This window comes from Pleuronectes platessa, chromosome 9, assembly GCF_947347685.1.
Source record: "Pleuronectes platessa chromosome 9, fPlePla1.1, whole genome shotgun sequence".
Classification (NCBI taxonomy): domain Eukaryota; kingdom Metazoa; phylum Chordata; class Actinopteri; order Pleuronectiformes; family Pleuronectidae; genus Pleuronectes; species Pleuronectes platessa.
In genome coordinates, this window is record NC_070634.1 from 2,424,598 (window position 1) to 2,439,165 (window position 14,568).

The 14,568-nt window shown below is 41.8% G+C and overlaps 1 protein-coding gene across 1 annotated transcript; it reads right to left on the reverse strand.

Annotated features, from left to right (window-relative positions):
- Positions 1-14,149, reverse strand: lonp1 (lon peptidase 1, mitochondrial). Its single transcript, XM_053429944.1, has 21 exons — positions 13,575-14,149; positions 12,465-12,553; positions 12,113-12,232; positions 11,345-11,510; positions 10,521-10,634; positions 10,306-10,367; positions 9,808-9,937; positions 9,479-9,562; positions 9,318-9,386; positions 8,372-8,523; positions 6,617-6,755; positions 6,354-6,532; positions 5,232-5,319; positions 4,492-4,614; positions 4,278-4,394; positions 3,899-4,039; positions 3,300-3,465; positions 2,476-2,562; positions 2,242-2,369; positions 1,239-1,403; positions 1-653 (listed from the first exon to the last, which is right to left on the reverse strand). Exons 1-21 carry the CDS (start codon positions 14,100-14,102, stop codon positions 498-500), a joined length of 3,003 nt encoding a protein of 1,000 aa, XP_053285919.1. The 5' UTR covers positions 14,103-14,149; the 3' UTR covers positions 1-497.
- Positions 14,150-14,568: the final 419 nt, after the last annotated feature.

Sequence of the window (14,568 nt, forward strand, 5' to 3'; positions counted from 1 at the left end):
TTTGTTTATTATTTAATTTATTTCATCATTACATAAGGTATGTAATAATATAAAATAATATAAGAAATCTATGACAGAATCCCATACAGCCCTGCACTATGAGAGCTGTGGGTAAAGAGGCTGACTGGCAGCAAGTCATCACCCCTACTTCTGCTTGGTAGCATTATTTCCTGTGATGTCAGCTCAGTGTTCATCGTCTACACCATCACCAGTACTGTACTGTGTATGTCAGTCTTTGGCACACATCTGCATACTTTTAGTTCAGTGATGTTGTCGACTGTCCCATGGCGTTACTCCTTCATCCAGGGATCCTGAGGTGACTTTAATGGAATAATATGAGAAATCAACAAAGAAGCAGTTCCTCTGGATGACACTATTTACAGCCAGAATGACAATCAGTGTTGGTATGGTGATAAACAAGCACTGGTCTCTGAAGTGCCATGAAGAAAAGTCCTGGTACATCTCGGCATGGTTTCATCACTGGGGTTGAAAGTTGGTTAGGAGGGGTTCTGTGGAAACACAGTGGGGTAGATTTGGCTGTAGTGATCAACAAAGTGGACCTCCAGGCCATCAGTGATGTAGTCCGGCAGGTCAGAGAAGTCCTTCTTGTTCTCCGCTGGCAGGACCATGCAGGTCACACCAGCACGACGTGCCTGACAAAGACAAGAAGGTCCAGGTTAAACTTCGAAGAATGATATGCACATTCACTAGATATTTACATGAGTTTGTTTGATTCCAAGGAGTATTATTGAAAAACACTCACACAGTGTATTCTGAGGAATCATTTCATTCTTGTGTTTCTTTTTCCTTTCTGTCAGTTTATGTTTGGAACTGATTTAGTTCCAGAGGACGCTTCATGAAGTCTGTCCTCAGGTGATGCCACTCAAGTCAGCGTTGGTTGCAGCTGATGACTATGGAGAGAACTTGCGTCCTCTCTCTCAAGGCTAAATTAGCAGCTGTTACCATAACATGGATCTCTGACTGAACTGTGAGCAATCAAGGTGCATCGTGGGTAATGTAGGTGCCAGGTTTTTTAGAAGAACAATGCAATAAATAAAAACGACGCTTTCTCTGAGTTCTTTAGTTAAATGCCATGCTACATCAGTGGAGCATTTCTTTTCAAAACACAGCATATATTGAACTTGAAACCAGGTATTTACATGAAATGTGATAGATGAAAGAAAAACGTGTCGGCTGTTGTGTGTGTGTGTGTGTGTGCACGCACATGCTGTACTTACCGCGATAGTTTTCTCTTTGATTCCTCCAACTGGCAGTATTTTGCCAGTCAGGGACACCTCACCAGTCATGGCTACGTTCTGACGCACTGGCTGCTTGGTTGCAAGGGACAACAGTGCTGTGACAATGGTGCAGCCGGCACTTGGTCCGTCCTTAGGAGTCGCCCCCTAGATACAAGGGCACACAAGTTATAAAGCGTAACAGCGGCCGCCCACTTTTAGAACAGCTCTGGTTCCGGAAATAAATGTCATGTTTTATTTTTCTTCATTAACATTTCAGGAAATCCTTATTTCCTGAAGATTAAAGCCTGGAACCAGTCCGACCAGCTACAATATAAACGGTGACTGTAACCGGCTGATTTAGAGCCAAAAAAAAATGGAAAAAAATGACAAAAAGATTAAAGGTAAAAGGCTGTTTACATAATCATTTTAAGAATGATGAAACAACTTATCCCATAAACCTTAACACATGATCCCTTTCCGATGACTTCCAGCACGCTTCTTGAATTTTGACTTGTTGTAAATATAGTGCTGCAATACATTGTAGTATTGAATGTATGCATGTAATGTTTCACATAGTAATGTAGAGACCTAGTGTTGAGCCAGCTGTGGGTGGTGCTGTACTTCTCCTTCACGTTGAGATAAAAACATGTCTTTCTTAAAACACAGTCATACAGCGATGTGGTTTTCTACAGGAGCATATAACATTGTTTCACAGCCGGTAGCTTGTGGTAATTTTACTTTGGATGATTACGACAAAATGGCTGATAATGAAAATCTCTATTGAAAAAAATGAATTGGATCATTGCGTCCAAAAAAACCACACTGTTGAGCTCTATTAACAGGTAAGAATGAGCACTTCTGGCAGCCATCATACTGTATGTGTTTGATCCTATAGTCACTTATGATATGAAAATATCTAACAAACAAAATGTATTTAGTAGCTAGTACAGAGAAAAATAACAGCAGCAACCATTTATGTACAGAACAGTATCACTATAGTTACCTCAGGGACATGCAGGTGCAGGTGGGAGTTGACCAGAAAGTGGTTTTCTGGTTCCTGGGCCATCAGGAAGGCTCTGGCAAAGGTGGAGGCAATCTTTGCACTTTCTTTCATAACATCTCCCAGTTGACCTGCAGAGGAGCACCCACATCTTTAAAATGCAGCGTTCACATCTGCTAAAGCCATCAGACAGGTGCAGCCTGCAGTGTGACTCAGTGTGTGACTGTCTTGACCGACCTGTGACCTCCAGTGTCCCCTCCCCTTTAGGGTCATCTGGTCCAGAAGGACGGCGCAGTGAAGTCTCAATGAACAGCGTCGACCCACCTGCACAGAGGACAGAGTGCAGACAGATACTCAGGATGTTTCATTGTCTATTGGTTTGTTCATGTTTGTGTGTGTTAAGGTCACATTAATTTATATAGGACATTTTAAAACAACTGGAGTTGAGCCAAAGTGCTTTACAATCACAGCAAATGAGAAGTTATAAAAGTGTAGATAAAGAGAATAAGTTATGCTGTGAATCTTAAGTCAGGCAAAAATTAAAGGTTTAAGAGAAACTGAACAGAAATCAGATATAAAAGAAGAAGTTAATCAAATTAAATCATGATGGACTACCAGAATCCCGAGACAAACTCAGGCCGAATTAAAAAAAGATTAAAAGGTTGGACTTCAAATTAGATTTATTCATACGTCTGATTTTCTTTGTCCCCACATGACTCCTCAGATCATTATGACAGATTAGCAACAGCACCAAGCACAACAGAATACTTTGGAGCACCACAAGAAACACAGAGACGTGCACGTAGATGACTTTTGCAATCTAGCTCAAATAAATATCCCATGTATAGGTTTCTGGTAGCTATGTTTTGGTGTCAGAGGCAGAAAAGTGTGAGAACCAAGGTTTAGAAAATAATTGGCTTTAATTTAGCTATGAGACTGAGATTAAAACACCAACAAACCTGTGTTGTTAAGAGAACCTACATGAGGACAAGATGATTTCTATTGTGTTGCAGAGAGTTCATCCATACTGAAATTATTGAGTGAGTGTGTGCATTTCTCACCCATTGAAGTCCATGCCAGCCCCATAACTACTCCTGGTGGGGTGACATCATACATTCGATCCACTGTGAAAATAGGTTTACCCACGTAGTCCTGCAGGTTGTCAGGAGTAACAGTCACTGCAGCTTGTTCACCGCTGACTATAGAGAACGCCACCTTACGGAAAACCTGTCAGACGGATGGAAAGGCATTATTCTCTCACACACACACACATTGGGAAGAGAGATTGATAAGAGATTAACGTGTCTCTCTGCAACTAATGACGATCAGGTGACCAGGTGCTTAACCAGCACCTGATCATCAGCACTGGCTGAGCAGAATGTATTGTCTTCTATATTTCTTTTTGTCACAGAGAATCTCAGTTCATTTCCAGAAGTACCGTTTTCCCAATGAACACCAGTGACTGTAAGATTCACAAAGCAGGGGATTTTATGTATTAGCCTCCTCTATCCGCACATCCAACTCAAACCCCGCGCTACCTGCTGCTCCTATAACAGGAGGACTAACAACTAGGATTAAGTTTTTGTTGCTGACTGGGCTGAAAATCTTTGTTCTGAGTAGCTCAGTGTTTTGTGAGCTCAGATTTTTTACACTATTTTACCTTTTCCACTTGTTTCTGCAGGTTCCTGACTCCAGACTCTCGGCAGTACTGCCTGATGAGCAGACTGAGTGCGTCAGATGAGATGGACGACTTCTTGTCAGTCAGACCACACAGAGCAAGCAGCTGGGGGACCAGGTAACGCTGAACACACAGAGAAACAGAAATTAAAAGCATAATGTACTGGCAAGGTATATAAAACTTTGTGACTGACGACTGTGTAAAACCTTATTATAAAGAATAAACAATTCAAATATTAAACAGCTAATTTAATGCAAAACAATATTATGACACAGTAAAATTGTGCACATTTAAATTCAAAGTGTTTTCAACAATAGTCTTTAATTTGCCATCTCAGTGCAGAGGTGGAAGTTGGTGTTACCTCAGCGATAGCCAGTTTCTCCTGGGCCACATATCCAGACACATTGATCATCTCCATCCTGTCTCTGAGAGGCTCTGGGATGGTGTCCGTCACATTGGCCGTGCAGATGAACAACACCTTCATTGGAGCCAACAGAAATGTGCAAGGCTTAAATGTTGAGCGCCTGTCATTTGCTAGGAGTGTGGCACTGCACATAAAGCGAGCACACTCTTACCTTTGACAGATCCACAGGAACATCCAGGTAGTGGTCGAGGAAGTTAGCGTTCTGCTCAGGGTCCAGTAGTTCAAGCAGTGCGGAGGATGGATCTCCCTGGTAACCACGACCCATTTTATCCACCTGGCAATGACATGAGGAAAAACACAATCATTATTATTAATAATGTCATCAAAGTGCATTATGTGTCAGGAAAGAGCAAAAATCCCCACAAGTCTGAGAGACAACCCAATAGCAACAAGCTTCAGACTATTCTCCATTCTCCAGAGTATCCAACACTTAAGGCACAAGGACTGGGTTGTTGTTGATTATCCTTTGTGGTTTCATCATTACAACTGACACGTTTCCCATGACACATTTAATCCAGGTGTTTTCGTTCCACAGTCGCCAAAGTTTGCTCATTGTTGGAACTGTTGGGTTTCTCCATACTTTTGTAAGGTCCCGACCCCAGTATGCAAAGTGCTTTAAATAATGTATATATGCTGGGATTCTGCGTTATACAAATAATATTGAGTTCAATATATATTGATATATAGATATTTATAGACCATATTACCAGACAATATATCTCATTGGCTTTGGTGAAACCCTGACATTGAAACGCCATCCCCTGGTTCTACGACCCATCTCTACTACAGACAGTAAATACTGTACCACAGCAGTGGCCTTCCTCTGGTCATTTTCAGGTGGATTTGATTCATTAATCTCACCACATACAACTACAGCACCACCATACTGACCTCATCGATTAACACCAGAGGATTCTCTGTTTTGGTTTTCTTCAGGCACTGGATAATCTTTCCTGGCATCGCTCCAACATAAGTCCTCCTTGAAGCAAACACACAAAACAAATATTTTACAAAATAAAAATGAAGAACTCTGATATTGTTTTGTGCCAATAATAAAACTCTTATAATTCAGAGCATTGTCTGCAGACACTCCTTAGAAAAGATTTCCTCTATGTGTTTTACACTCACACAGAGCAGAGAGAATGAATCTTCAGTTTATTTTCTACTCAAATCATGGCAGATTGCTAAACTAAACAATCATTTTAATGCAATGCATTTATCCACACATGATATAATATGTTGAATTCTCTCTGGCAGTTGTATCTGTCCAGCAGTGATGTACCTCACATCAGCAACAGAGGAGAGAATGAATGATTGATTGATTGGTTTATTGTAAAAGACCTGCAGCCAAGTTTGAGGGCTTTAGGTAATACTTCAGTCCAACAGTATGTCATGATATTCTGATGGTTTTGTAGCTGATACATGTTGTCAATGAGGAGTCTCTTTGTAATAAGGTTTTTAAAAACGGTTTCACAGTAATAAATGTAGCCTCTTAGCAGACAAAAATGATTTGTGGACTTACTTACTATACTTATTTCTATATGTGACACTTTTGTTTACTGTTAGCTCATATTTCACTGCACCTCTATGGGAACTCTGTTTCAATGACACTATTGTTTATTTATGTCTTTTGAGTTTTATAAAACAGGTTTAATGTCATGTGTACAGAATCTGGTTGATGCAAGTGGTTTATTTTTGGCACGATTTTTAATCATACAAATCAAATTAAATTATTTGATTATTTATAAAAAAAATATTTTGCTGGAAATGTGGTAAACATGAAATGTTCAAGTTTTTAAAGTCTCTAAATGTAATAAATGTTAACGTTTAAATGACCCATTGGGTTTTGGTTCTTTAAATATTGCTTTTCTGGTAAAAATTATACTAATTATACTACGTCAGTCTAAAAGTATACCCGTGTATTGCATCTGCCAAATAACAAAAAACTTTTCTGTACATGATACTGATAGTGAAAGCTGCCATCAGGTATGATGTAAGTATAGTCTTCCAGACCTGTGTCCTTTAATCTCAGCCACGTCAGTCATTCCTCCCACGCTGAACCTGAAGTACTGTCTGTTGAGAGCTCTGGCAATGGAGCGAGCGATGGAGGTCTTTCCTACACCAGGGGGACCATAGAAACACAGGATCTTCCCCTGGGTGGAGCCACGCAGCTGACTCACTGCAATGAACTCCTGCACAAGAAAAAAGACAAAACCGGGTTAATTTTACATGAAAAACCTGTGTGGATAGATAAATCTGTGTGCCTGAGCACTTACCAAAATGCGTTTCTTAACATCATCCATCCCGTAATGATCTTCTTCTAGAACCTCTTTCGCTGTCTTCAAAGATAAGTTCTCATCACTATAGGTACCCCAGGGCATGCAGGTCAGCCAGTCCAGGTAGTTCCGGGTCACACTGAAAAAAAACCCCCAGAGGAATCATCACCAAACACAGTATGTACAACCTTCAGTTCAGAATACTAATATTTCAATTTGAAAGGGGTTCTCACTTTCAAAGAAAAAAGCCTCAGTGCAGAATGTCACTATTATATATCCAAATTTCAGATACAGAGGACAGAGAGCTACAAAGAGATCATCACTAAAGCATCCTTGATCTTTTTACCGTTATTTGTTCTGTTTCCACTGAGTGTCCCACCAAAAAACACCTGGAATGTAACCTCGAGTTCTGGCACTCAGAGTGAGAACAAGGGCCCTACTTTTTTAATCTGAACTAGTACTAGTACCACATCACAATAAACATCATCTCTAGGCACTTTACACTGTAGAGTGAGATCTTACAATATTGTAGAGGTACCCAACAGTGGTTTGAAAGAGAGTTTATTTCAAATGTGACTAAATCCACTTTTGTTTCTTAACCAGCAGAAAAACGTCACTGCTCTAAAGGATTGTAATTAAAGAATCATGGATGTTTTGTACCATGCCATAAACCAAGTGCCATCTCCCATTTTCCTTTAAAAGCCAGGTGAGCTTTCACCTTGGTGGATTGATATCATCATGGTGGATTTGCCAGTAAGTAAGAGAGAACACTTCTCTGCAGAGCGAACAATGTCACTTCAAGCCAAGGCGAATAATCTGTGAGTGTAACATTCAGAGTGTACACCTGCTTATGTGGGGGAATATTATTATGTTAATAAATGGTAAATGGTTTTGTATTTATATAGCGCTTTTCTATTCTTTATGAAAACTCAAAGCACTTTAGAGTACAGTTTTACATTCACCCATTCACAAACACATTCATACAGTGCATCTATTCGCAGCACTTTGTTATTCTATAGGGGCCATTCGAGGTTCAGCATCTTGCCCAAGGACACTTCGGCATGCAGATGGGTCAGACTGGGGATCGAACTGCCGACCTTCACGTTGGAGGACGACCATTCTACCCCTCAGCCACAGCCGCGCCTAATGCACCGTTGACCTCAGAGCAGGTTCTTGTAGATCAATCATGCAAAATAATGTACCTGACCAATCCTCAATTTAAGACACACTGCCCCGGGTGCTCAGATGGGTGCAAATACATTTACAAGGACATTAATATGATAACGAGGACACTTGATGGGTAAAATAACAACTGTATCAGTCTGAAACCTGCAGAGCCAGAGTGCCACTGACACAAATTATCTAAGACCAGACTCAAAATCATCTTACTACAGGAGAAGTTCTAGACCTGCAGGTTTAACAGAAGTTATGCAACATCAATATGCACATGTTACACTGCTGCAGTTCTGACTTTATGCCGCTGGCAGCCAATGAGTGGTACACTCGCATTTTAATATAGTTTGTTCTGAAGGGGGCATTAGAGGAAATCTCATGAAGAATCCCAAATGGAAAAGGACTATTTTCTGTGCAGAATGAACATCCTCAACAAATTTTGCATTTTGGCAAATTATTTAGGCGGGGGGTTCATCATAACATTAGGAATCATGTTCCATCATGGTACCTTACAAAGTTAATAGCATAATTAGTCAAAGGTCCTCGCAGACAAGTAAGACAAAAAAAATCCACAAGACCCACTTGAACTCTGACGAGTGGTTGTCCAACAGTCCCAGCTTGTTGAGTTCTTCATTGATGACTTCCATGATGTGTTGCGGGACTGTCCTTTCTTTTAGTCTCTCACGAAACTTCTCCTCAATGGCGTCTTTGTCCTCTTTTTCCAGACCCAGCTCCTGAAAACAGCCACACACTTTGTTTTATTCCAGAGACCTGCTCCTTAGACCTGCTGGAGCAGGTACTGAGATTATTCACTGTCCTTTCTGAGTGCTGGAGAGCACAGAGCACTCATGATTCTCTATAGTGATTGTCTTACATGAATGACCTGATTCTTTTCAATGGAACCGAGTTGTAGGCTACTTGTGCCTTTCCTAATAATTGTGCCTAAATTTCACTGCCCAAAAGTCACGCCACTTTCTTTCAGCAAAACAGATGGAACTTAAGATTTCCATCTCTGAGAAGGTCAAGGGGGGGATGAAGGGGCTTCTGTAATCTATCTATTAATTTATTTTAAATCACGTATGTCACAGATAATCACTTTCATGGAAGCAAAATTCCTTGAATCACTTCCTATTTAGTAACCAGTCTACAAAGAAAAAGTAAAACATTGTTTTGGTTCTAAAGATTGTGTCGATTGAAACAGACCTCCGAAATAGGCGACATGCAATTTATGGAATATTAACACCAGTTCAATAAATCATTCAAACGTATATATTGGTCAAACACAGTTATGCAGAAAAATCCAGCATTCGTTCCACCCTTACAACTGACAGTATATTGTAGAACTGTTTGAGGAGGACTTCCTAATGACAATGAATAATTCTGAAGTAGACAAGGGAAGAGGGGGCGCGGTCCTTTTTGAAAATATAATACACATGTGTTATTAACAATATGTAAGGGAGGAATAAAACAGTCCACAGACAGACACATAGATGGATGGACAGACAGAAAGACAGACAGACAGCTCTACCTTCTTAATGATCTTGAGCTGCTCCTGTAGCAGGTACTTCCTGTGGGTCTGTTTGATCTTTTCCTCCACCTGTGAGCAGAGCAGCAACACAAATCAGTGACTGATGAGTGGAGCAGGGGCTGATTAATGCTTACAGTGCATGTTTGATGATGACCGCTGACCTCTCGGCCTAGACGCTGCTGCAGTTTACTCAGCTCATACTCTTTCTTTAGCAGAGAGAGAGCCTTGTAGAGACGCTTTGGGATCTGCAAACAACAACACGTGTCAGAGATTTCACAGCTTAAAAGGAAGAACTTCATTAAAGAAATTGGTAGATAGGTAATATTTTCTTAAAAGGAGAAGCAGCCAGAGTATTGAGTATCAGATAATTTTCCCTACTTCTGCTGACGAGCAGCACACAGCCACTTCCCAGAGCCTTTATAACAAACTGATCTTGAACAGACAACTCCCTGCCGTAGATACAACAGCTGATTGCGTGCAGGTCGCTCACATTGATCTCCTCCAGGACGTCCTGTAGTTCATGTGACTCGGCCCCCGTCAGAGCTGCTCCCATGTCACTGAGGTAGATGGGATTATCAACCACCCTCTGACCAGCCTGCATCATCTGTAGGACAGACTCCCTGAGAGAGAGAGAGAGAGAGAGAGAGAGAGAGAGAGAGAGAGAGAGAGAGAGAGAGAGAGAGAGAGAGAGAGAGAGAGAGAGAGAGAGAGAGAGAGAGAGAGAGAGAGAGAGAGAGAGAGAGAGAGAGAGAGAGAGAGAGAGAGAGAGAGACACACACACACACACACACACACACACACACACACACACACACACACACACACACACACACACACACACACACACACACACACACACACACACACACACACACACACACACACACACACACACACACACACACACACTTTAATTTTAGCATTGCTACTGTAGGATTTGGTTGTTTGTTTGTGGGTTACAGTTTTTACACTAAATAATGGGTCTGACCTGTACAGCGGGTTGAGTGCAATGATGTCCCTGATGGTCTTCACTATCTCTGCTGTCAGTGCCTGCAGACACACACATCACATCCCACAAGTTCAACTCATAACTTAGACCATCTGTTCTACAACAAATGCCACACAATCACCAATGATTTCAGTTTAACAATGAGTGAAACACATCATCTCAATGGAACACATATTATAATGTATGTTTTGTACCTTGACCTCCTCTGTGACAGTGAACTGCTCATGTTGAACATTGTCCACTTCCACCATCAGGATGTTTGAGGAGGTGAGAGGCTGGAGCTCTGGGCTCATGTCTGCGTCTGAAATCTGACCAAACACAAGGAGGTTCACATCACAGCTATCAATGTGTAAACCAACATAAACTCCAAATGCTTTCACTGCCCTCTTTTACACACACAGTGGTGACAGTGGCCTAACCCTAAAGTGGACAGACTTTTTTAAATAGTGGCTGAATAGATCTATTAGATCACTGCTGTATGTGTATACAAAACAGTCAAACCACAGTTTATTCATGTCTATCCAGACTCATTTAATAAACAGTATGTAGTGAAAAAGGAATTTAAAGGAGACCTATTATGCTCCTTTTTGGGATTCATAATTATAATTATAATCTTGTCGTGTCCGAATGCAGCTCTGTTGCTAGGTGACAGCAGTAAACTGGTGATGCTGATCCCAGAAATCCTCTGTAGACCAGACTGTCTCATTTCAGTTTGGCCTTCGGGGTCAACGAGGCACAAGAAGACCGCCCTCTTCGTGGTCCATGGCAGCCCCTGAAGTGCGACACAGCTATTGTGTGCTGACTCACAATCATCTGAACCAAGAACTGTATCGGAAACACAAGCCCAGAAAAATACATCCATACCCACAAAGCTAAACCAGGCATTTTCCAGACAAGGTGAAGGTGTTGATGTTGAAGAGGATGATGAAGGTGCTGATGGCTGCATCCTCTGCTGAAGTGTTAGTCTGGGTAATGTTTGAGGGTTATTCATTTAGCATGCGAGGCTCGTGTTACACACCTTGTCCTCCAGCTGCTCTGCCACAGACCCTGGTTGGTCCTTACGGCTGCGTTTAGATTTGCGTCTCGATGGAGGTTTGGACTGGGACTCAGGCTCAGCCTCTGAGCACACGGGGGCCGTTTCAGCCTCTTCAGGCTCCACCTCCAGCTGTCTTGATATCTTGATCCTGAAAAGAGTGTACAGTAAGTACTGATGAGGCTGTCTACACATGGTACAGGGGTGGGCGATCTGACCATTTTATATTATGCTGAAAAAGATTTAAACACGATCCGTCAGCATGGTGGACGAGGACATCAGTAATGTGGCAGTGGTTTGTCTCTGCATAGTCAGATGTTTTTCAAAGCAAAATGAACTGTCAGTCGAGGGTCGACAATGCCATAGGCAACATGAAAAATCTGTTCAAAAACCTTCGTTCCTATACAAATCATGTATAAATAATTCAGTTATAGTGATCAAGTATCCGCTTAAAGTGTTTACATATTATGTTGTTTTACCCAGTCTGTGTTTACATGCATTTGATGTGAGTGCATGTGTCTATAAGCAGTTTCCATTGTACTACAATTTTTTCGTGCAAATAGATTGCAAAAAGAGTACATTTCCAATTTAGGAAGAAAGATCATAATTCAGATCAGGGATCGCTACTGAATGTTAAAAATAAGTTTCAGTCCCTGATAAAAGCGATACAACTTTACTCTATGGATTTTTGCTCCAAAATACCCCCCATTTTACACAGAACTTCTAGTCATCAGCAGCAGTAGTGTTTCTGACCTGCGATGTCCCATGACAATCATCCTCAACTTGTCTCCCAGGTCCTGCATCTCATGAATCTGAACAAAAGTCCCTGTAGAGTGGACGGCATCAAGAGACTCCACCACATCGGACTCATTACTGGAACAGAGAGAGACACTCGTTACTACACACACACAAACACACACACGCGCATCACAATCACTGACATACTTACGTATTATTATTATTATTATTAAAAATGAATATGTTAAATTATTTATATTTCTATAACACTTGATTTCTTGTCATAACAACCGTGACACTGTGATGTTCTGATTATGAAATAACCTTACTTCGGTCAATTATGAATGTGTCATGAGAGGCATCTTACTTATCATCTCTCTTCAGGAAGACTCCAGCGTACGGCTGAGCCAGGCGAACCTTCCTCCTCAACAGCTCCATCAACGCTTTGTTCTTTACCTGACAGGAAAAGAGACTGACGCATCACACACAGACTCGTACTCAGCAGCACTTGAAAATACTTAACCTGAAATGTCAGATTTACCCCTGCACGTAATTTTATTATGGATTGGCTATACGGAGGGAGCTTTTAGAGTCTGGAAAAATGACCATACACAAGAATTTCTAATTTGGAGTGAGTTAATACAGTCGTAAACACAATGAAGTCCTTTTCAGAGCTGCATAGTATAAACATCTGTCTAAGGTCATCTGATCAAAAGGACATCTCACACCTTTGTCAACTTGTCATATAACACATTCTATGAGAATGTGTCTCCAGTAAGCACAGTGATCAGATCTCCCTTCCTCACTCTACAAGCAAATAAACTTGTAGATCATTTCTGTTCAGATCACAGGATGTTTTAATCAAGTCTGACAATACAGAGGGGTCCGTTGTTGATTCATTTGATTATGTGTGTGCGTGTGTGTGCGTGTGAGAGAGAGAGAGAGAGAGAGAGAGAGAGAGAGAGAGAGAGAGAGAGAGAGAGAGAGAGAGAGAAAATTTGGAAAGACAATATGGGTGATGAACATTAACATTGTGTCAGTGGCCACAAATTAATTTGTGTATGTAAAACACAGAAGTGAATTAATAATTTGGGTCAGAGGACATCAGCCCCCGTAGGTGGTCCTTCAATGTGATCCAGGCCACATTCAGGTCCACACAGCTAATCCCCCCTCAATGGAATCAGATGTCCCATGCATTCCATTTATTTCAGTCCAAATGGAATAATACATCTTTTGTTAAAGGATTAATACAGCAATATTTTCTGGCTCACAGAAATTAGGTGCAGTGACTGGAGCTGCACATGCTTGGTGTAAGCAAAGACCTTCGAGCCTGATCTAACACAACGTTACAAAATGAGAAAAACCTGTGGCTGCCCCATTACGCCAACACAGCTCAGCCTCCAGGAATGTGACCTCCGAGCATTGCTGTAGGATTGCATCATCCCGGGTCACTGAAGGAGATCGGCATCTTCCTCACCTCTATGATCTTGATGAAGCGGGGGAACACCGGGTTCCTGCTCACAGCGATTAGCGGCACATTGGGAAACACCTCCGGGACCAGCATGGGGGTAAGCGCTGTCATCTGAGGTCCGCTGTAAGGGACTCCCCCGTCTCCCCCAGACTCCTCTCCCCCGGAGCCTGCACTCTCCCCGCCGTCCTCCCCGGAGAAGCCGGCACCGCTGGCCCGGTTCCCGAACATCCTGTCCTGAACCATGAAGGGCCGAGGTGTCGGTGTGACAAGATCGGTTTTACAGCGGAGCACGGCACCGGCTCGCATCCATCGTTGGGGTCTAAGGGTCAGCCTGCAGCCAGCTGTCATTGCTGTGCTGACAGGAACGTGAGAGCAGCTCACGGTGCTGGTGTAGAACCGTGACGGCTGAAGGCGGGTCAGAGCTGAAGTGTCGCTGCTGGGGGTCCGGCTCCACCCGGCCCAATTCACTTTTACTGAAGCCGGATTTCTGTGCATCTGTCTCGCAGCGCTCAGCATCTTCATGCACGCCGCCATGTTGATCTGGAGCTTTCTACAGCATGTGACCCATCTTCTTCCGTCAACGTCTGATGACGTAATATTGCTTTCACAACACAACCGACGCTGCTGTCATTTCTACAGTAACTCGGATAGTTCAAAATACATGAAGAAACTGTCACTTAATTACTTAACTCAGTAAAGGAATTGAAAACTATTAAAAATGGGTGTGTCACCCCTCTTGGATTACAGGAAACTGCTATTAGCCAATTTAAGAATTACTCCTCATCGATGTAGACCTATTTCTCTACTTAATAACGATGATAAAAGCATTGCCTTTTTTTTTTTACCAATATACTTAAAGCAGCCCTAGACACAATTATTGATGAGAGTCAGTCAAACTTTGTGAAAAGTACACATATTTCTATTAATGTTAGACTTTTGGAAAATTAAAAAATATTATAGTACTTTCGGTAATTAATGTACTTTATAACTTTTCAAAGGC